General features: G+C 45.9%; 1 protein-coding gene across 1 annotated transcript in view; it reads left to right on the top strand.

Moving 5' to 3' along the window:
- The window catches only part of PPFIA4 (PPFI scaffold protein A4), a 2319747-nt gene that overhangs the window by 1031738 nt on the left and 1263097 nt on the right, over window positions 1–24912 (top strand). Inside the window, exon 14 of the mRNA XM_086923084.1 lies at window positions 13580–13820. Within this exon, the coding sequence (XP_086779210.1) occupies window positions 13580–13820 (241 nt within the window). The remainder of the gene's footprint in view (window positions 1–13579; window positions 13821–24912) is intronic.

Here is a 24912-nt window from a genome sequence, read left to right on the forward strand (position 1 = left end):
TTGGAGATGGGACTGAACGTGAGGCGACGGAGCTCTTCATGCAAATGCTTGAGGTCCTCCGCCACCTCACGGAACAGAAACCAGAAGCCAAGGTTACGGTCCCTGAAGCAAGGTTGGCAGAAGTAGCCAATACTATGATGCCTATCAGAGAAGCGGCTCCTTACTGGATCCCGCCACGGGGCCAGGGAACAAGCGATGATATTAATAATGAAAATGCAAAGGGAAGGGTTGTGTACAATTGGGTTTACCAACCATGGGACCGACAAGATATCCTAACCTTTAAGCAAACCCTGCCCGATCTAAGAAAGAACCCGACAGCATTTTATACCGAATTGGGTACAGCCTTGGGTTCAACAATAATGACTATAGCAGATATTGACTTGTTCTTTGGGCTATGTCTGCCAGCTGACGTGTGGAAGCAAATCCGGAAGGCTGACCACACGGATCTGTTTGGACATACCTGGGACCAACTCGGTAAACTAGACAGACAACTAGAGCCTGGGAGTAAACCAGTGAAGGACATACTGGAACTCCCAGATAAAATAGTTCAGAAATTAAAAACACTGGTCCCGGAAAGAAAAGTAGACTGGTCGATAGTCACGGCCTGTCGACAGAAACCCCAGGAAGATGTGTCAGAATACTTCTCCCGATTTGAGACAGTGTTCTCCGACTACAGTGGCCAGGACATGACCACCGCAACCGGACAGCACCTGTTTGTGCAAAATTATGTAAAAGGACTAACTCAAGAAGTCTCCCAAAAACTACAGACAAGTGAGAGTAGTTGGGGGGCCTCCAAACCCGCAGCTATCCTTCAGATGGCTCAGTATTACGAGCACCAAAAGAATGAGAATGATAGGGCGTCCGAGAAAAAGAAGAAAGATTTGAAGGAAAGGGTAATGATAGCCCAGATACAGGGTATAGCTCTAGGACGGGAACATCAAAGGGGGAACTACCAATCAAACGCCCCCAGAGATCTACCTCCTAAGGATCACACCCCGACATCTCACCCTGGACGGAGAGACGTTAGCAATGACCAATGCGCTTTCTGCAAAGGGCTCGGCCATTGGAAATTCCAGTGTCCGGTTTTGCTAGAGATGAATAGAAATAGGGATTCCAGGGATGTGGCAGGTGGTCCGAGGAATAGAGTACAGGGCCGAGGGAACTCCAACGACACTAACAATGACAGATCAGGAAGACTGAATACATTTGACCGTCCCCGACAGAATCAATATCAGCTATCCGAAGGTGAAAATGCCCCCGATTTTGCATAGGACTGCCAGGGGCAAGGGAGGGATCCAGTCGAGCTCTGTGTTGACCAGCAAGGTCCTTATGTCACCGCTAAGGTCTTGGGTACAGAGTCTCCATTCTTGGTAGACACTGGGGCGACACGTAGTGTGTTATCAAAACGACTGATTCCAAGGGCACCCTTGTCTGGCTCACACATAACGTCGATAGGTTTCGATGGGACGCCCTCCACTAACCCCCTGTCCGTACCTATTACCTTTGACCTAGAAAGCAACACTGCTGACGCAACATTTCTACTCTCCTCCAACTCCCCTGACGCCATTATGGGCATTGACTTACTGAAACATTTTCGAGCTACCATTAGGTGTTCCCCAGACGGAATACGAGTCATTCTGTACGACAACCCAGACATGCCCAGATCCCGTCCCCCACGACACATGTGCCCCATAACTGACGCTGACATGTCCTTGCTTGACACCCTGCCTCCGTACCTGTGGGCCAAAAATGACTCTGATGTGGGGCGAATGATGATTGACCCTATTCATATAACTGTAAGACAGGACGCTATGCTCCCGAAACTCCCGCAATATCGGATATCCCCAGAGGGTGAGAAGGCACTGGTAGCGATCATTCAGTCTCTGGTAGATGCAGGAGTGGTTGAAGAAGTGGTTAGCAACGTCTGCAACAGCCCAATCCTACCTATTGTTAAGAAACAAGGTGAAGGAGATGAGAAAGCGTACCGCTTCATCATCGACTTACGAGAGATTAACAAAGTGGTTGTACCCCAATATCCCGTGGTCTCTGATATCACCACCATTCTGACCCTCATCCCGTCCACTGCCACCACCTTCTCTGTTATCGACCTTAAAAACGCATTTTTCTCTATCCCCATCCACCCAGACAGCCGTTATCTTTTCGGCTTCACTTTAAAATCTCGCTCGTACCGATTTTGTAGAGCTCCCCAGGGGTACACTGAAAGTCCCAGCATTTACAGCCAGGCTCTCAAAAGACAGCTGGATGCCTTCCAGCTACCAGCGGGAGTGGTGTTGATCCAATATGTCGATGATATCCTTTTGGCGGCCGACACCACCCCGCTTGCAACGACAGCCACCGTCCAACTCCTACACTTCCTTGCAGGAAATGGCCATAAAGTCTCCAAAAAGAAACTACAGTTCTGCCAGCCACAAGTAACTTACCTAGGCCATCTTCTGTCCAAGGAAGGGAGGAACCTTACCCCTGACCGAATCCAAACTATCCTAGACACCCCCATCCCAAAAACGCAAAAGCAGGTCCGCTCTTTGGTTGGCCTAACCTCTTTTTGCAGACAGTGGTTGCCTAATTACAGCCTCATTGTGAAACCATTACTTGCCCTGCTGACCAAAGATGTCCCCTCCCCGCTTCCTTGGACCACTGAGTGTCAAGCCTCCTTTAAGGAATTACGGGATGCACTCTGCTCAGCACCCGTCCTTGGAACGCCGGATTACTCCAAACCCTTCTCCCTCTTCACCCACGAAAGGGAGGGATGTGCATTGTCTGTCCTGACTCAATCGATTGGCCCTAAGCAGCGCCCTTGTGCCTACTTCTCCGCCACTCTTGATCCTGTAGCCAGAGCCTTACCTGCCTGCCTTCGAGCAGTAGCTGCCGCTGCTGTCTCCATCCGTCAGAGCGAGGGAATCGTACTTTCCAACTCCCTCACTGTATTAGTGCCCCATGCAGTTGACACCCTTTTGAACCAGACAAAGACCCAACACCTGACTAGCGCACGACTGACAGGGTACGAGTTGACTCTGCTTGCACCCCACATCACACTTAAGAGATGCACGACTTTGAATCCTGCCACATTGTTACCCTTGCCTGAAAACGACCCCGACGTTCCTCCCATACACGACTGTGTGACCCTCACAGACGAACAGACTAGGAGTAGGGTTGACCTCCGAGACACTGCTTTTCCTGACCCCGATGGAGAGCTATGGGTAGACGGCTCATGCATCAAACTCCCAGATGGCACCACTTCAGCTGCCTATGCAGTGACGACAGCCCAAACAGTAGTTGAGACAGCCTGCATCACACAACGATCTGCCCAGGCAGCGGAGCTGATAGCCCTCACCCGAGCATGCATCATAGCCGCAGGGACCACCGCGAACGTATATACGGACAGCCAGTATGCCTTCGGGGTGGTCCACCATTTTGGGCTCCTGTGGAGGGAGAGGGGATTCCTGACGTCCCACGGCACCCCAATCCTCCACGGAGATTTAGTGTCCGCTCTGATTGAGGCAGTTCTCCTCCCCAAACGATTAGCGGTGATCAAATGTCAAGCACACAAAAGAGTGACAGACTTAGTCGGACAAGGGAATGCATTAGCCGACATCACTGCACGAACCACAGCTGAGAATAGGACAGTGACACGCATATATGTGACTAGGTCACAAGCAGAAAAATGGAGTGACACAAGGGAAATGATCAAAGACATACAGTCGGCCAGCACCCCTCACGAATTGACTAAATGGGCAAGGGTGGGTTTGAAGGACGAAGAGGGTTGCTGGCGAACAAAAGATGCAAACAAATGGTTGCTGCCCGACTCATATCTGATTCCCATACTGACAATGGCTCACTCCCCCGCACACATAGGATCTGCACCCATGATCGAACTCATTTCCAAAGTCTGGCATAACGACAAAATCCCCGACTCGGCCAGATGCCTAGTTCAGCAGGGCCTCATCTGTCTGCAACACAACCCCGGGACAGGGACTGTAGTACCCCGGGGAGGGTTCGGGACCCCCAATCACCCCTTTGAGGTCCTTCAGATGGATTACATCCAACTAGAGAGATGCCAAAACCTGAAGTATGTACTAGTCATTGTGTGTGCCTTCAGCAAATGGGTGGAAGCCTATCCAACCCGTGACAACGCTGCCATGACTACTGCCAAAGTACTACTGAAGGAATTCTTCCCTCGCTATGGCCTTTGTCGAATTTTGTGGAGCGACAATGGCCCCCACTTCATAGCTGAGGTTATCCAATTAATCCTAAAAGGGTTGGGGGTGAAGCAACGATTTAATGCGGTCTTCCACCCCCAATCCGCTGGTCTAGTGGAACGCCATAATGCCACCCTGAAGCTGAAACTGGCAAAAATAGTGGCCACTACCGGACTTAACTGGCCGGATGCCCTCCCACTGGCCTTGTTATCAATGCGCTCCACTCCCACCAAGCACCATTTGACCCCCTACGAGGTCGTGTTTGGGCGTCCGATGAATCTCTGGACTGCTCCCAAACCGACCTCCATACATGACGTCCCGGACGTCCTACTATCTGATTATTTGTGCAAGTTAACTAAAACGTTGTCTGTCATCCATCAACAGGTGCAGCAGGCTATCCCCGATGCTTCCAGGGGCCCCGGCCATGACATCCAACCGGGAGATTTCGTGCTGATACGAAATTTCCAGCGAACCAAGAGTCTGGAACCTCGGTGGACGGGCCCCTGGCAAGTGCTGATCACCACCCGAACGGCGCTCCGAGTGGAGGGGAAGAGGCATTGGCTGCATGCGCATCCTTGCCGAAAAGTCTCTGCAAACCTGGCCACGACAGAAAACGTCAGCACCCAAGAAGAGCTCCTGAGCAAAGACCGACCGATATTGGACTGTTATCCCGATACTGGGGCACTCGAACTTGCAAAATTCTCCGATCCCACTGTGCCGTCCAGAGAAGGGTATTTCCTGCGTCGAAAGGGGGGAGTTTCGGCTAAGTAGGCCACGGACTAAGTTAAATCTCAGAACGGTGACCTAAACACAATCAAAGGTTGCCGGGAGAGAAGCTAAACGAAGTCTGTGGTTCTGCCCGCTACCGAGCTCCCTTGAAGGTGATGGAAGCGCCAGATAAGAAGATGATGGAAGCGCCAGATAAGAAGATGATGGAAGCAACAGGAAATACCCAGTATAGAAATCCAAAGACTGATAACTTGCACAAATCAAAGACAATCGCACTCTTCATTGTCTTCCTCTTCTGCCTCCTCCTCATGACCTCCTTCTGGATTCTGGAAGAAAACACACCGGCTCATGAGGCATTGCTACCTACTGTGCAGCCGACCCCCCTGAAGGAGCATCACCTAATCTCTCTGTCGCCTCAGCTCCGAGAAAGGCGCAGGGAATTCTGGAACAATTCCTTTGTGCAACTGTTGCACCAACACAACCTTGCTGCGAATGCTACGAACTGTTGGATCTGCGGGTTGCTCCCGCATGCCACTGGACACTCTATTCCCTTCATCCCTTCACCCTTCTCAGTTCACGGCTCTTGCCTCGCCTGGCTGATCCTCATGCAAGAGAGCCACAAGGACAACGCCACCTCCAGCCGGACAGTGTCACACTTCTACTCTGGGTTCTGGCTGAACAGAACCGGAAAGACTCCTGCTGCCCTGTGTCCTGCGCTCACAGGCGCCACCTTCATCAAAAACATTCCAGCCAAAGAACGAGTCGAAGTACAGGTGCTCCACAATCCAGCCAGGACCACCTTTTCTCATCTACAAAAACAAACTACCGCAACACTGACTGTGGCTCTGTCTGTCATCAATGTCACAGGTCTTGTGTGTCTCGAAGGCCATGGAACGCAGCTGGTGGGTCACAGCGCCTTCCAGACCACCAGAACATTGGACTCAGCTGACCCTCCTTCCTTTGTTGCTTCTCCAAACATGTACTTTGTGTGTGGCACCAAGGCCTACACCTGGCTCCCGAAGGGTTGGAAGGGTACCTGTTACATTGCCTTCGTTCTCCCACCCACATATGTAGCCCCCGCCAACCATCACAGGCAGAGGCGTGCAGACGACCTTGGACAAGCCGACTCCACCGGAGCACAGTTCCTAGATGCAGCAAAGGGACTTGTTCCTCTGTGGGGCCCAATGGCAAACAGCCGTGCTATCCGGCACCTGACCCAGGCAGTAGAAACAACGATCAACATCACTGCCGGTATCCTCGCCAACAACACTGCGGAACTTCAGGCGGTCCGCCTCGTGACCCTCCAAAATAGACTTGTCCTAGACGTGGTCCTAGCCGACCGAGGAGGAGCATGCCGCATCATCGGATCCAGCTGCTGCACATACGTGCCTGACAACTCGCCTTCAGTCTACAAAGCCATTGAACACCTCCACAGACTTTCCTCAGAGGTTCACCAAGAACAAGAAGGATGGTCGCTTGGGAACTGGTTTTGGGACACTTTGAAGAATTGGGGTTGGAAGTTGTTTTCCTTTGTGTTGATACCTGTTGTGATCTTATGTGGGTGTTGTTTAGGTATCCAATGTCTGCCACCTTTGTGCGGTCTTGTTTCTAACTGTATGTGCCCAAAGACTTTGGACTTCCGAAATGAGCACATGAGCCCCCTCTATGAAGTAGAAATACGTGGCCTTATGGGGATAAATTCAAACTGACAAGTTGGCGAGATATGTTAAAAGGGAGGACTGTGGAATTTTGACTTGCGATCTGAACATCATCTGCGCCAGCTTGTCACCTATGTACTACATGCACGGCAGCTATTCTAGGTCACCTATGTATTACGTGCATGGCAGCCATTTTAGGTATCATGGTCTCCCTGTCCACGATCGACCGCCAGCACGTCCCTCTGACCCAGCAAGCATCCTCCGCGCACCCTGGCTCCCCCTCCTCCTCCTCCTTACGAGCAGGACCCTTCTGCATGACCCTGTCCTTGGGAGTCACGCTAGCGCCTGACCAACACCTCCTCTCCTCCCATGAATGCCCCTCTGTTGACAAATCTCCCTCCTGCACTGGATTGTCCACGCGGCATGAATACCACTCCATTGATAGCCCCTCACCCCGTGTCCGACCGTCCACACAGGTCCGAGGCCATTGCCTAAGCCGGGAGATATCATTTACTGCCCTTTATTGTATGAGGTCGCTCTCCTTCAAAGGACCCTCTATTGATCCAGGCCTCCCCACCCCCTGTGATATGATCAGGCGCACACATCCTAAGACTCGACGGAACACTCAGCTGCGTGATGGTCCCCTCCTCTTATCAGCAGGTTGAGAAACTCTATTGTGAAGGTATATGGGGGTGGGATTGACACTAGGATTACGGGGATGTCTTTTTCTTGCCTCACAAGGATCTGATTGTATCAAAAGAAGGTCACATACCATAAACCAGTGTATAAGAGGCCAGGCCTCCGAGAGGCTGTTAGAGCACCTCGACATGATACCTTGTTGTCTGATCTGATGTGTTCTGCTCCGTCGGAATAAACTTCTGTTTCCTGCCTTCTGGTCTCCGGCGCCTGCCTCATTGCTTGGTAAACTTGAATGGTACAAGGGCGGTTAGCGCCGGGCAAATCTTGAGAAAGGTCCTAGCCCTACCTTTTTCTACATGAAGTACTCTATGAGAGTTCACTAGTGGCGGGGGACCTTGAAATTGGTTCCTTTTTGGAGGGACTTTCACTTCCAGAGTTGGAACCAAAGCAGGCAAAATGCTTAGGCCGAGATATTGAGATAAGTGAAGTTAGAAGTGCTATTAAGCGCATGGCTAGAAATAAAACACCAGGAGTTGACGGGTTGCCGATAGAGTTTTACAGGAAATATATGGATACACTAGCACCGAGACTCCTGGAGGTCTATAGAGAGGCAAAAGAACTGGGCCGGTTGCCTGCTTCAATGCAAGAAGCCTTGGTGATTCCTCTTTTGAAGCCGGGGCGTGAGGGGACAAATCCGGCCTCCTACTGCCCATTATCGATGCTGACTACTGATTACAAAATACTGAGCAGCATATTGGCGACCCGGCTTTTACATCATATGACCACATTGATCCATGAAGATCAAGCTGGTTTCAACAAGAAACACATCCACAAACATTAGAAGATTGGTGAGGCTGCTTGAGGAAGACCAGCCAGAGGCACAACAATAAATGGTGTTATCGGTGGATATTGAAAAGGTTTTCGATAGCTTAGAATGGTTTTATTTATAAGAAACAATGGGGCGCTTCGGCCTGGGAGCCGACTTTATAAGTTGGACGAAAGTGTTATATACGTCAGCTGTGGCTAGAGTGCGTGTCGGATCGCTGATATCCTCGCAGTACCCAGTGGGTCGTGGCACAAGACAAGGGTGCTCACTGTCCCCTTTGTTGTTCCCCTAGCAGTGGAGCCTCTAGCGGTGCAAATCCGATTGGGGGACCACTATGATGGTCTGTGGTGTAGAAGAGATCGGCAGTACATATCACTATACGCTGATGACCTGCTGTTGCTCCTTGATAACGCACGAGGAGCGTGGACGAGAGCTAGGGCCTTATTTTCGGAATTTGGCGATGCCTCGGGGTTGAGAGTGAACTGGTCTAAAACGTGCCTGTTCCCGTTGAAACAGGGAGAACCCCAGCCCGTTACCGATAGGGAGGTGAGGTGGGAACCCAATTGTTTGAAATATTTGGGAGTGCATATATATCAAACAGCAGCCAATATACTAGAAGGGAACGTGGGACGTGGCTTACGAGCATTGAAAAGTAGCATGACCTTCTGGGCCACACTCCCCCTGTCGGTGACGGGTCGAATAGCTTTATTGAAAATGATAGTGCTCCCTCGACTATTATATCTTTTCAGAACTCTCCCGATATGGATCCCGTGTTCAATGTTCAAATTGTTGAAATCACTCATAGTGAGTTTCCCATGGGGAACGGGCAGACGTTGGGTTGCGCAAGCAACGCTCATAAGGCCCAAAGCTGAGGGGGGCTTGGCGGTCCCAGACTTCGAGCTATATTATTTAGCGGCCCAACTCCAGATACTGACACAGGCAGTGGCGAAAGAATTTAGAGGTCCGGAACAGCAGCGGGCAGGGGAATACCACGCTATGTACCGTCATTCATAGTGCTGCAACAAAAACTGGACCTTAAGGACCTTTTCATGGAGGAAAAGACACTACGGCTGTGCTGGAATCTCAAAGCAGGGCGGGAGTATTGTACCCGTATGCGCCCGGGATTCCGCTGGGAATGGCGACAGTGCTCCCACACGGCGGTGACTGGACACCATTGCTGGAATGGGTAGACGCAGGGATCCAGCTAATAGGAGATCTGTACGAGGATGGGGCACTGTTACCCTATCAGAAGTTGCAGGAGAGATACGGGCTGCTGAGAGGGGGATTTCTTTTACACGCAGCACTGACTACAGCACTCCAAGTACACTGGCGGGAGGGGTTGGCGGAATCTAAGACAACCATGGCATGTCAATATACCATGATGGCAGCTGGGTCTTTCAGGGCGGTTACGTGTCTCTACTCTAGGATGCTTAATGAAGGATTGGCACCCATGGCGGTGCTGAGAGTGAAATGGGAAGCTGACATAGGGAAACCTATCCCTATCCCTATCCCTGCCCCGGCCTGGTCACAAATTATGCGCAGAGCCTGGAAGAGCACAAGGAATGCGAGATTCCAACTGGTACATTTTTATATACTCCATAGAGCCTATTTGACACCAGGGAAAATCCAAAAATATTTTCAGATACAGGAAGCGGCGCGCCCTCGCTGTACACGAACAGGAGCAGACCTGGTGCACATGCTGTGGTCTTGCCCTGTGATGGGAGCTTATTGGGAGGAGGTGGGAGATATACTGAACGCAATCACAGAGCGACAATTGACCTTTGATATAGCCACTAGTGTTTTGCATTGGTTTCCCCACACGTCGAAAAACTAGATAACAAGCAAGTTTATAGATATGTGCCTACTACTAGCGAAACGGGAAATAACGAGACGATGGAAGGCGTCCGGGGGTCCTAGCAGCAAGAAATGAAGGGCTGAGTTTGTAAAGTGGGCGATTGGTGAGAGCACGTTTAAATACCAACAGGCTAGATGACTAAACAATGATAAGACTTTGGAAGCGGCGACGGCATGGGAAACACGCGTCCTACAAGCGTTACAGGATTATCAGGCAGAAGACGAATGAGAGGAGATTGCAATGGTGGTAGGAGACCCCGAGCTGGGACAGGTATATCAAGGGGCTGAATAAAGAGTGACTCCTGTTCCCACACGACAGAACAGATCCATGGAATAGTGCACACCGGCGACAAGGGTGGGGGGGGGGGCACTACACGAGTTGGGGGGGTGTTGAGGGTACGCAAAGTATTGGGTTTCGTTTATTGGCATCTGACTCCTATCGAGCTACAGTAATTGTGTTGTATGGTATAAAAGGGGTTGAGGGGTTGAACCTTGGCGGGGTTGGATTGTCATGTTGATTGGCAGATTGCATGATTATGTGTGACACCTGTAAAAAACCCAATAAACTACGTTTAAAAAAAAAATGGTGGTTTCATGGTGCCCTTGTTCTAAGTGTGCTGAATGGCTGCAGTGCGTGCAATTGCATGTTTTGTTGAAGTAGCGTGTGCACTACGTTCCTGTGTGGCACCTATAACAGTTTGTTTTTGTGTTTGTGGTTCATGATTAGTCATAACTTTTCTTCCCTGATATTGTCAGACTTGTGCACCACTGACCATACGTGGTGCTAAGTGTGTCGGCCTCTGTATAGTAATGTTTACTGACGGATATGTTTCTAAGTGTATAGTTGCCTGTAATCACTTTTTTGGATATTTGCAAGTGCTTTCATCGGTCCCCATGTGTGTTTAATTGATTCAGGTCTCACTTAGTCTCGTCTGCCAAGCTTAGTCTTTGTGGGGTTTTTAATGGTCCTGGTTGATTTGTTTCATGGCTTTGCTCATTTGGACACTTAATCTCTAAAGAAGATTATTGGAAAAAGATTTTCGGTTTTTACCCCAGACAATGCCAAACATCAACAGACCAAAACACATTTAAATTACGGCTCCCTGGTGGCACTTAGAATGTGACAAGAGAATGGGAAAGCATGAGAAAATGGAGGAAGTAAAAACTCTAGTCCATGTTTTAGTAATGATAGAGCTAATTCTTATTACATTGTTTTTCAAGATTAGAACGTTGAAAGAGCTACAATTAGCAGGCATTAGGGACTCATAATTGGACACAATGTCTTTCAGAGGTGGCTCTTTCATAGGCCCGTCTGTTGGCTTGCCTAACTATGATGATAAAGGACATCTTCAGGGAAGTGAGGTCACCCGTGCTGCACCTCTCCTCCTGCTAGCACGTCACAGAAAGCAATGCATGAATAATTGCAAACTCTTCCCACCACGGAGTTTGATTCCTTCCTGTGGTTTTTCCAATTAGCAAACGTAATAGGTTTGCTAATGCCGTTTTTGTGATATCAATTCAGGCTCTTGGGTCCCCACGGATGTTAAATTGTTGGGTGGATCATCTGGTAATGGGACTGTCTGTTGCACGGTGAGAATGAAATATGCAGTAATTACAGTCGGACATCACAGCAATTATAAAGGCCTGCTTGTGGCAAGAATGTTGCATGATGCAGATTTTTAATCAAAGATGTTAGTAACCTTTGAATATCGTTAAATCACTGCCACCAGGATTTCCTAGATTACATCTTTATTAGCTTGAGGATGCTGGGATTCCATCTGAATTACCGATTAAAAGTATGCACTTCTATCGCATCACTGATTCCTTGAATATATACTCAAGGAATTACTGATGAGATAGAAGTGCACCTTTTTACTGATAATAATGGTAATCAGATGACTTCCATGAATCCTTATTTTCTTGGTGTCGTTCTGGACTACTAGCTATAAGGTTTTTGACACAAAACAATATTTTTTTCTTTTTTTTATACATTTTTATTGATCACATTACAATAAACACATCGTTTGGCGCATTCCAGCATCCAGATTTGGAAGTACACATTGTGACAGCATCTTAGCACGGCTACACAATGAGCAGTGCATGTAATGACTTTTGTGGGCATAAGTGAGGCACTTCTAGAGTAGATGGCATGCAGTTTCACAGAGTGGGAATGTATAGAGTACCATTGCTACTGCACGCGGCTTCTCAGGGTGGTACACATTGAGAGTTCACATTAGGGGAACTTGTAGGTTCGTCAGTGTCATCTAGTTGACCGAGATATGTCACCAGTGGGGCTCAAATGTCAATCGAGCGGCTCGCAAGGGGCAGGAGGTTCCAGTACTCGGTCAGGTGTGTTTGGCAGTGCACTGCATCCGCACGCCACATCGTGGTCAATGCTGCTGCTTTGTGACCTCAATGAATCGCCACCCTGCGCTTATCCAACAGCAGCAACATCTCCACTAATCGGCGGCTAGCATCGGGGATCACTTTAACATAGCTTAATAGGCATGTGAGCGGGTCTGGCGCAATGTTGTCGAAAACAAAATATTGTTGGAGGCAAGTACAGTTGAAAGATTTCCTCTTGGTTCTATCAGAATTTTTTTTTTAACTCATGAAATAGTACAATTAAGACACAAACTCTTAACAGATAACAAGGACGTCAACATAGCTGGATACATCTAGGTAACCTTAACACATATTGTGGAACTGCTTTACTGTGAAATGTTCTTTGGGATTAGTTTTGTGTATTCTATCAGATCTATTGCTTGAGCCGACGGCTAATCTGTATGTAGTTAGTCAACCTGGGTTCTCGGAGTGATTAACAAAAGGAACCACTGGGGGTTCCAAATGTGAGAAAGCTAAGGTTCCTCAAGTCAGGCACTTGTCAGAAGGTCAAAGCCAAATAGTTGAACTGCATACCCCACAAATGTCGAGGTCCAACTGTAGGAAGTTGGCTCTGTATATACTACACCAAATAAAGGTATAGTGTGCACAGAGTCCAGTGGATCCTCAGAGGCTAAAGTAGATAACACTAATGTTCTCTTTTGTGATTGTGTGGGCAAGCAGTTAGGCTTATCAGAGGGCTGTGTTAAACATTTGTTGTACACACACAGGAAAGAAATAATTACACACACTCATTGACTAAATCAGAGACCAAAGGTTTGAAAAAATATGACTTTGTTACTTTTATTACTAGAATCAAAGAAACTTAGTTGCAGGTAAATACAGTTTTCAAACTGGCAATACTTTTCAATGCAGTAAATGAATACTTAGTGCAGAACTTCAGTTCAACAAGATAAATATAGTTTTTAGAAATATCAATACTGTGCATATCAAGAAAAATATACTCTTCGGCTCAGAAGCACAGAGTCATTTAGCCTTTCTTAATGGGACAAATAGCTATTTCGGCCTGTTAAGAAATGTTAAATGGCCTTTTCAGATGCACAAAGGGCCAAAACCGGTCGTAATTTAAAAATTACATATCAGGCTCCGATATCTCCAATTGACCAAATCCCTGAAAAGGGATTATGTTTGGTGTCCAGTAGTTCTTGCATTTGAGGAAGCTCTCTGACATGTTGAGCGGTGTGGTGTGGTGCGGTGTGGTGAGGTGTGGTGCGTGTGTATCTCCTGACTCAAGTGATGTTTACATGTTACAGGATGATTCAGGAGGAGAAAGAGTCCACCGAGCTCCGGGCAGAGCAGATTGAAAACCGAGTAAGCAGCGGGAGCATGGACGGCCTCAACCTCACACAGCATCGGAAAAGAACCTCCATCCCTACCTCCTTAACTGCTCTTTCCCTAGCAAGCCCTTCTCCTTCGGTCAGCGGTCAGTCGACGCCCAAGCATTTTTCTCGTGGATCCACGCATGACCTGGATCGAATGGGCATCATGACACTGGTAAATTTAAATATTCAATGTCGTGAAGAAAACATGTTGTGTAAATTAATGTAAGGAAGAGAGGGTTTGGAATACAAAATTAATATCTCTGTGTAATGCATTTGAAATCCAAGATTGAGTGATGTGTGCATCAGGACAACTTCTCAAACTCGGAAAATCAATGCTAAAGAACAATACGAAATGGAAATGCTTGGGTAGCAATGCCCATCAGACTCTGGAGGTCTTTCCTTCAGCAGACCGTGGCCAATCACATGAACTTGGGCTGACATAATCCCCAAAAAACCCTAGCTTGAACTGCTAGGGCACACCCCCTCTGCGCTCTATCGCCAGCTCCCCAAACTTTTGTCTTATTACCCCATCTCATTGAAATGTATCTTGAGCCTCCAACAACAGCAGGACAGAAATTAAGTATGGACATGTCTACCCAACACACAAAAGACATCAAAGTAATACAAGTACGCTTGCATTTCTAAACCGCTTGTCACGCAACTGGAGCTGCCTACTGTCTTATGAACAGAGAATGTGGCTTAGCAGCTCTGAAAATGCTGGTCATGTATAGGATGAGTTCAGGACTGACCTGCAAGGAGTCGGTCCCTTCTCTAAAGCTGTAGACAAGCTACAAATGATAGAATTACTGTCTGGGGTGTTTTATTTAAAGCATGTGAATCAAACGTATTGTTGTTGCTTGAGTATTGACTCTCAGCGCAGATCCCAAAGGCTGAACTTTACTACAAGGCCCAGTGAGGCTTCATGTTGTACGGGCGTGCTGGTTGCAGGTGTGGTTCACACCGTACATTTTCATGGCAACTGATCTGCCTGTAGTGGACCTCTTCATGTATGGGCAAAGCTACAAAACACATTGATAGTTCACGGATCACTGACTAAATATCGAGGGACAAAATATAGACTACCCAAAATATAGATTCCAAAATATCGACAGACAAAATATCGAATTCCTATCTACAAACAGGTAAGTACCAAAATTTTGACCCCAAAATATCGTTTATATATATATATACATTATAAAAATATCGAATTTCTTAAAATTAATGTAAAATTAAAAAAATATAAAAATAAATAGCCTAAATATACTTAAAATTACTTCAATTACCTTAAAATTATTAAATAACTAATTTAACTTATAAAAAAAAATACAATCCTATCTGTTAAAACATATATATATATATATTAACATAATATTAATAAAAATACACAATATTATTACCGTAGGACAGCGGAGGTGTAAAAATTACTATTCCCACTCCTGGAAGTGCAACAGTAGGGACAGCGCTGGATAGCGTAGGGGTAAAAATTACTATTCCCACTCCAGAGAGTGCAAAAGTAGGGAAAGCGTTGGATAGCGTAGGGGTAAAAATTAATATTCCCACTCCAGAGAGTGCAACAGTAGGGAAAGCGTTGGATAGCGTAGGAGTAAAAATTACTATTCCCACTCCAGAGAGTGCAACAGTAGGGAAAGAGTTGGATAGCGTAGGGGTAAAAATTACTATTCCCACTCCAGAGAGTACAACAGTAGGGAAAGCGTTGGATAGCGTAGGAGTAAAAATTACTATTCCCACTCCAGAGAGTGCAACAGTAGGGAAAGAGTTGGATAGCGTAGGGGTAAAAATTACTATTTCCACTCCAGAGAGTGCAACAGTAGGGAAAGCGTTGGATAGCGTAGGGGTAACAATTACTATTCCCACTCCAGAGAGTGCAACAGTAGGGAAAGCGTTGGATAGCGCAGGGGTAAAAATTACTATTCCCACTCCAGAGAGGGCAACAGTGGGAAAGCGTTGGATAGCGTAGGGGTAAAATTTACTATTCCCACTCCAGAGAGTGCAACAGTAGTGAAAGTTTTGGATAGCGTAGGGGTAAAAATTACTATTCCCACTCCAGAGAGTGCAACAGTAGGGAAAGCGTTGGATAGCGTAGGGGTAAAAATTACTATTCCCACTCCAGAAAGTGCAACAGTAGGGAAAGCGTTGGATAGCGTAGGGGGAAAAATTACTATTCCCACTCCAGAGAGTGCAACAGTAGGGAAAGCGTTGGATAACGTAGGGGTAAAATTCACTATTCCCACTCCAGAGAGTGCAACAGTAGGGAAAGCGTTGGATAGCGTAGGGGTAAAAATTACTATTCCCACTCCAGAGAGTGCAACAGTAGGGAAAGCGTTGGATAGCGTAGGGGTAAAAATTACTATTCCTACTCCAGAGAGTGCAACAGTAGGGAAAGCGTTGGATAACGTAGGGGTAAAATTTATTATTCCCACTCCAGAGAGTGCAACAGTAGGGAAAGCGTCGGAAAGCATAGGGTAAATTTTACTATTCCTACTCTAGTGAAAATAAATTAATATAATTCAAATAATTATCAATTAATTAATTAATAAAAATTAATTATCAATTAAGAATATTTAATTATCAATTAAAAAGTAATTAACAATTTGTTCAAAATAAATACCAATAAATGAATTAACATATTTAATTAATTATAATTAAATTCCTTCCCACCCTATTCCCCTATAAACCTACAACCCTCTACAGAAAATAAATTAATATTATTCACATAATTATCAATTAATCAATTAATAAAAAATAATCATTTAAGAATTAATTACCAATTTAAAATTAATTAACAATTTAATCAAAATAAATACCAATAAATGAATTAACATATTTAATTAATTATAATTAAATTCCTTCCCACCCTATTCCCCTATAAACCTACAACCCTCTACAGAAAATAAATTAATATTATTCACATAATTATCAATTAATCAATTAATAAAAAATAATCATTTAAGAATTAATTACCAATTTAAAATTAATTAACAATTTAATCAAAATAAATACCAATTAATTAATTAACATATTTAATTAATTATACTTAAATTACTTCCCACCCTATTCCCCTATAAACCCACAACCCGCTACAGAATTAAATTACACAAAAATTAAATAACATAAAATTAATTACTTAAAATAAATTACAAAAATATATACACTTTTCAAACATATACTAACATAAAAAACACTTCGATATTATTAAAAATTCGATATTTTTAATAAACTATATTATGTACTTCGATATTTTGACTGTCTATATTTTTAAAATCAATATTACATCACTTACCTTCAAAACAATATTTTTGATGTCTATATTCTGTCCATTCGATATTTTGTCCACTCTATATTTTGGACTCGATATTTTGGTTTGTCTATATTTTGGAATCGATATTTTGCCCATTGCCATAGTTCACATTAGGGGGAATGCCCTGTTGCATTTCCATGGCATGGAAGATGCGTGTGTCTGGGCTACTCGTGTGTTTCGATGTTGTGCATGCAGTGTATCTGTTGCACGTGACTTTTGCCACACAGCCATCAATGTTCTTTTCTTGAACTCAAGTCGTACCTAAGGTGGATGGTGGAGAGAGCCCCAGAGAGCAAAGTGAGTGACAGGTTCCCTTGCACTTTCCTGACCTACTGTGCGTTGGAAGGGATATTTCCCACAGGTGGGGAGATAGGCTGGTATCCCTCTCTTTCATGCCCCTCTTTTGGATCTCCCCTGACAAGAGAGCCATAACCCCCTCACCCCCCCTGGTCCCCTCTCCCTCCTGCCCCCCATTATTGACACCTGAAGACATAGGTCGTGACTAGCATTAAAGAGGAAAAAACTGAGCAAAAGGCAGCAACTGCCCAAACCCGTTCTCAGAGCTGATTTATTGGAAACAAAAATGCAGTCAGTGTTCTGTGGCACATAGATGTAAAGTTTCTACTTCCTCATAAATCAATATCTGGTTGTGTTTTTGTCAGGTTCAGGCTGTTTTTAGATCAGGAGGCGCTGCTGGCACCACTGTGACATCCTGCAGCTTCCCAAGGTATTTACAGCAGGTATGAGGGGCATCAGGAGAGAGGAAGAGAGAGAGAAGAGACAGAGAGAGAGAGAGAGAGAGAGAGAGAGAGAGAGGAGAGAAAGAAGAGAGACAGAGATAGAGAGAAGAGGGACAGAGAGAGAGCGAGAGAGAGAGAAGAAAGACAGAAAGAGAGACGAGGGACAGAGAGAAAGAGAAGAGAGAGGGACTTAATCTCAACCAGCAATCACCAACCCCACACACATTAAAGGGCATACTTTAGACCAGGTATGGTCCACAAATCTGACTATGACAAACTTAGATGTAACTCCTTGGATCTGGTCAGATCACCACATTATTAAATTTTCCATAAGTAACATCGCCAAGAGGAAAATTCCCCCACCTGACCCTGCATACTTTAGGAGCTGGAATACCATTGACAAATGTCAATTTCTCGAAACCCTAGCCAATACAATCCACATCACTCAACTCTTCCATAGAGGAGAATGAGGAAAACTTGTCTAACTGGCTGCTGACAGCTAGCAACAAACATGCTCCGCTTAGGAAAACACAACAGCCACGACGCCATGAAGCCCAGAAATGGTTTGCGGTACAAAAGGGGGTGGTGATGGACGGAGCATCTGAATCAATCAAACACTCACACCCAGTCAAAAGATCTGGGTTTAATCCATCACCGTTCTTTAGCCCACTCTGCCACCCCAGTTCAGACATGGCTATATGCAAATCAGTCGGACCCTGTACCGCTTTTGGCCGCCATAAGTGTGGCAGGGTATGCTCAGACGTGAGTCCCTTGATCACTTTGCCACTGGATTCAAGCAAGCCGGGCTGAAGATGGCTGGAATGCCACAAACCGGTCCTCAGAAGCTTGTTTCCGGTCCAGGGAAGATATGGCTTGGCAGTTCGGGCTGGACTGTTCCCATGAGGCACAGGGTCAGACTGATTTGCATATAGCCATGTCTGAACTGGGGTGGCAGAGTGGGCTAAAGAACGGTGATGGATTAAACCCAGATCTTTTGACTGGGTGTGAGTGTTTGATTGATTCAGATGCTCCGTCCATCACCACCCCCTTTTTGTACCGCTTTTGGCTGCCATAAGTGTGGCAGGGTATGCTCAGACGGCAGTCCCTTGCTCACTTTGCCACTGGATTCAAGCAAGCGGGCTGAAGACGGCTGGAATGCCAGAAACCGGTCCTCAGAAGCTTGTTTCCGGTCCAGGGAAGACATGGCTTGGCAGTTCGGGCTGGACTGTTCCCATGAGGCACAGGGTCAGACTGATTTGAATATAGCCATGTCTGAACTGGGGTGGCAGAGTGGGCTAAAGAATGGTGATGGATGAAACCCAGATCTTTTGACTGGGTGTGAGTGTTTGATTGATTCAGAAGCTCCGTCCATCACCACCCCCTTTTTGTACCGCTTTTGGCCGCCATAAGTGTGGCAGGGTATGCTCAGACGTGAGTCCCTTGCTCACTTTGCCACTGGATTCAAGCAAGCCGGGCTGAAGACGCCTGGAATGCCAGAAACCGGTCCTCGGAAGCTTTTTTCTGGTCCAGGGAAGACATGGCTTGGCAGTTCGGGCTGGACTGTTCCCATGAGGCACAGGGTCAGACTGATTTGCATATAGCCATGTCTGAACTGGGGTGGCAGAGTGGGCTAAAGAACGGTGATGGATTAAACCCAGATCCTTTGACTGGGTGTGAGTGTTTGATTGATTCAGATGCTCCATCCATCACCACCCCCTCTTTGTACCGCTTTTGGCTGCCATAAGTGTGGCAGGGTATGCTCAGACGTGAGTCCCTTGCTCACTTTGCCACTGGATTCAAGCAAGCCGGGCTGAAGACGGCTGGAATGCCAGAAACCGGTCCTCGGAAGCTTGTTTCCGGTCCAGGGAAGACATGGCTTGGCAGTTCGGGCTGGACTGTTCCCATGAGGCACAGGGTCAGACTGATTTGCATATAGCCATGTCTGAATTGGGGTGGCAGAGTGGGCTAAAGAACAGTAATGGATCAAACCCAGATCTTTTGACTGGGTGTGAGTGTTTGATTGATTCAGATGCTCCGTCCATCACCACCCCCTTTTTGTACTGCCCAGAAATGGTTTTCCACGGACCTAAAAGATTTAAAACTTGCCTTGCGCCAAGCAGAAAGGAAATGGAGACACAAATATTTACCAGATGTCAAGATCACCTATTTAACAGCCCTTAAATCTTACAAAAAAACGATTCTGACTGCAAAAACCGAATATTTCTCAGCCAAAATCCTCACTTCCAAAAACCGATCGAAGGACATCTTCTCAATAATTAATGATCTATCAAACCCTGACAGAGTAGTCCAGAAAAAATCACACCCTCACAATCCCTATGCGACTCCTTGAACAACTTCTTCATTGACAAAATAAAAATTATTAAAGCCAGCATCCCCATATGCTCAAAACCCACTTGTCAAATAAAACCAAAAAACACACAAAGGCTAGAACAGTTCCCTGCGATAAGCCAAGAAGTTTTTACAGACCTGATGACCAAAGTAAAATCAGGTTCTCCTAGAGACTGCTGCCCCCCTTGGATTCTAAGGGAAGCCTTCTCGGCCTGCCCAGAGCCAGCCATTGCCCTTTAAACAATTCACTATCCCAGGGCCAAGTACCTGATACCTTCAAAGAGGCATCTGTCATCCCTCTCTTAAAAAAAAAGGAAGTTGATCCCGGGACCCTCACTAACTACCGACCCATCTCACTACTTCCTTATCTGGCCAAACTGCTCGAAGCACACATAGCTAAAAACGTATCTGCCTTTCTGGAGCAGTCAGACTACCTGGATCCTCATCAAGCAGGGTTCCGCCCAGCTCACTCCACAGAATCAGTGGTACCGGCAGTCCTGGATTCCCTGCGGGAGAAAGCAGACGAGAGATCGCCCCAAGCACTAGTGCTACTGGACCTCTCTGCCGCCTTTGACACGGTCGACCATAACACCCTGGTCGACCGTATCATGGACGCAGAATCCAAGGAACAGCCCTCAAATGGATAAGTTCCTTCCTAAAAAACCGTTACCAAATGGAACGCTTGGGAAACTTCACAACCCCCAAGAATAAAAACACTTGCGGGGTCCCCCAGGGCTCCTCACTCTCCCCCCACTTATTCAATCTATACCTTCTCCCACTGATCCATGCACTAAAAGAAAGGAAAGTCCAAACTTTCAACTATGCAGATGACTTCCAATTGATAACTCCACTACCACTGCTCGTGAATTCCAGACGACAATGCTGTTCATCCGTGACTGGATGAACAGCAACCACCTCAAACTGAATCCGGAAAAAACAGAAGTCATCCTCACAGGTGGCCCATCGAACCCCTGGAGCTCCCACTTCTGGCCTAAAGAACTGGGACAATCCTCCGTCCCCTCTACTTCTGCTAAAATCTTGGGGGTCATAATCAACAACGACCTGACCATGAAAAATCTAATCGGATCTGTGATCTCAACTTGCTGCTTCCAGTTAAGGAAAATAAGGAAAATCAGCAGGTTCTTTAAACAGGAAGCAAAAATACAGGCAGTTCTCGCGATGGTAATATCCCACATTGACTATTCCAACTCCCTCTACCTTGGCATTCCGGCCTACCTCACCAACCGCCTGCAAATGGTTCAAAATCAGGCAGCAAGGTTGATCCTTCAAGGTAACAGGTGCCAACACATCACCCCTCTGCTGAAAAAACTACACTGGCTCCCAATAACCCAGTGATGCGCCTTCAAGGTAGGATGTATCATCTATAAATCCCTGAATAGTAAAAACCGAAAATTCATCAACAGCCTGATCAGTAGATACATCCCTGCCCGTAACCTGCGATCTGCCCACTTGCATCTCCTGCTCACACCTCCTTTCAGGCTAAAACGTGCCGGGGGGACAAGGTTTGCCACCATAGGCCCCAAATTCTGGAACTCCCTGCCTTTGGAGATCAGATCCTGCACTGAACTCATGAGTTTCCGCAGACTCCTGAAAACATGGCTATTCAAACAGGCATACTAGAAACACCTTAGCATAATTTCCTTAGAGTAGCACCAAGAAACCAACCTGGTGTACGTGCGCTCTACAAATGAAGTTTAACATAATATAACTTAACAGAGGGAAGAGAGAGATTGAAGAAAGAAAGAAGAGAGAACAAAAAGGAAGGAAACGGCTGTTTTGAGCATTTTTGCCAGCGATGCCTTTGGTTCCCAGTCTAGCTCTGGTAAGGATGTAAGTGGAGAATGGCAGAGGATCAAATGTCACTCCTAACGATCAGTTGGACTGTACTCTGTCGACAGACAATGGCAGTACTATTCCCCAGAAGAAAGAGGGAAGGGAACACGGAAAGAAGCCCTTGATTTCAGTTTTGTCTGTTTGTTCCCTGTCAGGCTGGTTGAAGCAGCTATGATGTGGGTTATTTGTGCAAACTCCCAGAATCCAAATCTAACGCAGTGTACTGAATCCTTCACATACAAATTGAAAGCACATGTTAAGTCATTAGCGCAACATGCATTAATACTCCTACTATCTTCTTTAAGAAATGTGTGTGTTACAAGCTCAACTGGAGATCAGGAACCAACTAAGGATTAGATGGAAGAGAGGCTGCAGAAAATTGATATAGGTATTAGAGGGTAGAATTTCTAATCGTTAAATCATGAAACCAAAAGAACAGTTGATGAACTAAATAACAAAGTGAAGGAATGCAGTGCCCAGTGCAAACCTTTTTCAACAGAACATTGCCAGACAAAAAGTTAATGGTGCTGGCATCTCTTGTAGTAGCACTGATTGACCTTACCCAGAGGAGGGCATTGATAATGTAAGTAACATCAATCTCATAGTGCATTCCCAGCCCTTACTAACCCCCATCGATCATTGACCATTCTGCTTTATGCGGCTCTACATCTCACCTCCTTCTCTGCCCCTGCTTTTGTGAAACCATGTCACGTGTTAAGGTGAACATGCCAGCATTCTAAAACTGCCCACTGGCCTGGTGTCCAAGGAAGCTTGAATCTGCCTCAGCCCAGTCACTACATATCGCACACATTATGCATCAAAAAGTCATCAAGGGCTTCCGTTCAGAACAAATCTAAAGGAACTTACCCGGAAACACCATGGCTTGAAGTGGACGAAACCTTAAACAGGAATCAGTCACATTTCTTCATGCAGATCTAGCAGAAAAATGCCCATCTACCTTGCGGAGACCCCATAGGAAGCGTTTTCAACTATCACAAGACCACCCATGCACCTGCCTCCATAACTCTGCACCACTTTGAAGGCAGCCAGGAATGTCTTTATCCTGATATTCATTGATAGTTTGCCATACATTTACACTGCTGTACCTCTAATAAAATCACATCGCTCCCCAAAACATGAAGCTCAGTGTAGCATTAGATTTCTCTTCCTGGTCCTTAGATCTGTCATACTGTCAGCCACCCAGAATCTTGAACAACATCCCCATATCCATCAGGAGCACCCCCTACTCTGCTCCTAATTAGGAAATAATTCAAGATGCTTCTCTGTAAGGAACACTACATCACAGTTCAGTAACTGTCCAGCACCCAGATCCAAGTTATTTTTTCATATCACTTGACTGTGCGCTTGCCTCTGACCTGATACACCACCCACTGCCTTTTGGCTATGTTTGTGCTATACAAATGCCACATTAATGCATACATGTCTGTGATTTTATCAATCACATAGAGAACCAAGCATTATTAACTAACAGAAAGCATTGGCTACCCAATAACAGTTTATTAAGAACTTAAATAAATTAACTACATTTATTGGAAGAGATCCCAGGACTGAATAGTAGAAATCCACCTAGCACACTTGAAACTGGAGTTTAGGCAGAGATGAGAAGAAGAACTAAAGGGGGTCATTAGGATGGCGGACGGATCTGCGTCCGTCCGCCACCCCCGAGGTAGAGGGACCGTCCGCATGGGCAGCGGCGGTCCCTCCATGCACATTAGGATGTTGTTGTTGTTTCAACTTTATTTCGGCTAATATAGCCATAAAAGCAGGAAGTACAAGAAATACATTTACAATAGTTATACACATTACCCTATACCAGCAATTAGTCACATAATCAGTTTATAACGAATGAAGCGGGGCAGGTGAACAATTAATCCATCACAATAATTTTACAAATACCACATTAAAATCAGATTTCATTTTATAATTTAAGTTAAAAAAAATATATTATTCTTATTTTAAAAGCCAGATTAAAACCTTTAAAAGTCATTTAAAAAATAAATAAAATCAGTGCAATCTATAGTAACTGAGTGGAGAAGACTACGGACCCCCTTATTATATTACAGCTTGTGTCCAAGTTGTTTTCTAATTATGTACACGTTAAATAGAAACCTACTTATACAAACCACTACCAGTTGAGAGGTATTAGACTTAATTATACGCTCTGCTTCTTTGTAGGATCTAACACCCATGTTTTGTAGAGAGGTGTGGCTCACTGGTTAGATGCGGCAGACCCGGAGGCTGAGAACGGCCCGGGACCAGGGTTCGATTCCCGACGCGGCAGGGTCGAGGACCAGGGTCAGCGGACTGATAATTCTCGCCTCGGTGCCCACTTTGGGCAGTGATCACACTCGGTAACTCTGGGCATTAAGCTTGCCTCATCTCTACAACGGCCCCCCACAGACGCCGGGGATGCCTGGCTCCACCTTGGAGATACCCTGCATGGGACCATCTCACAGGGAAAGCCAGGACGGGTTCCCCAGCGGTCATTCGCGCCAGGATACTCCGGTAGTAATTGAGCGCGCTACAAAACACCTTACATTTACATTTACATTTACATTTTACAAAGGGGTCTGATCCAACGGTCTCTAGATGACTTGTAGACGGACAAAAAAACATTAGATGGACGTCATCTTCTTTTGCCTTTTGAGGGCAGAGAATACAAAAACCACTATCATTTTTACCCCCCCACCCACAGGTGTTTGCATTCGTCTGGAGCACCCCATATCTAAATTGCAAATATAACGTTTTTGCTAGTGGTGGTCCTATCTCGTCCATAAACGGTTCAAATGCAGCAATATCCTTTACATTCAGAAATTTCTGGGTCAATATGCCAAATTGATGAACTATAAAGTAGCTCGCCATTGACATAAGCCCAGAAAGTGGACTTTAAGAGTTTTTTACATGGAGGTGTCATATTCTGAGGCTCTTCCCAATAATGGGATGACCCTAACCTAATACACCAAAAAGAAATATGTTTTAAC

The sequence above is a fragment of the Lissotriton vulgaris genome, chromosome 5 (genome assembly GCF_964263255.1).
Source record: "Lissotriton vulgaris chromosome 5, aLisVul1.2, whole genome shotgun sequence".
In the NCBI taxonomy this organism is placed as follows: Eukaryota; Metazoa; Chordata; class Amphibia; order Caudata; family Salamandridae; genus Lissotriton; species Lissotriton vulgaris.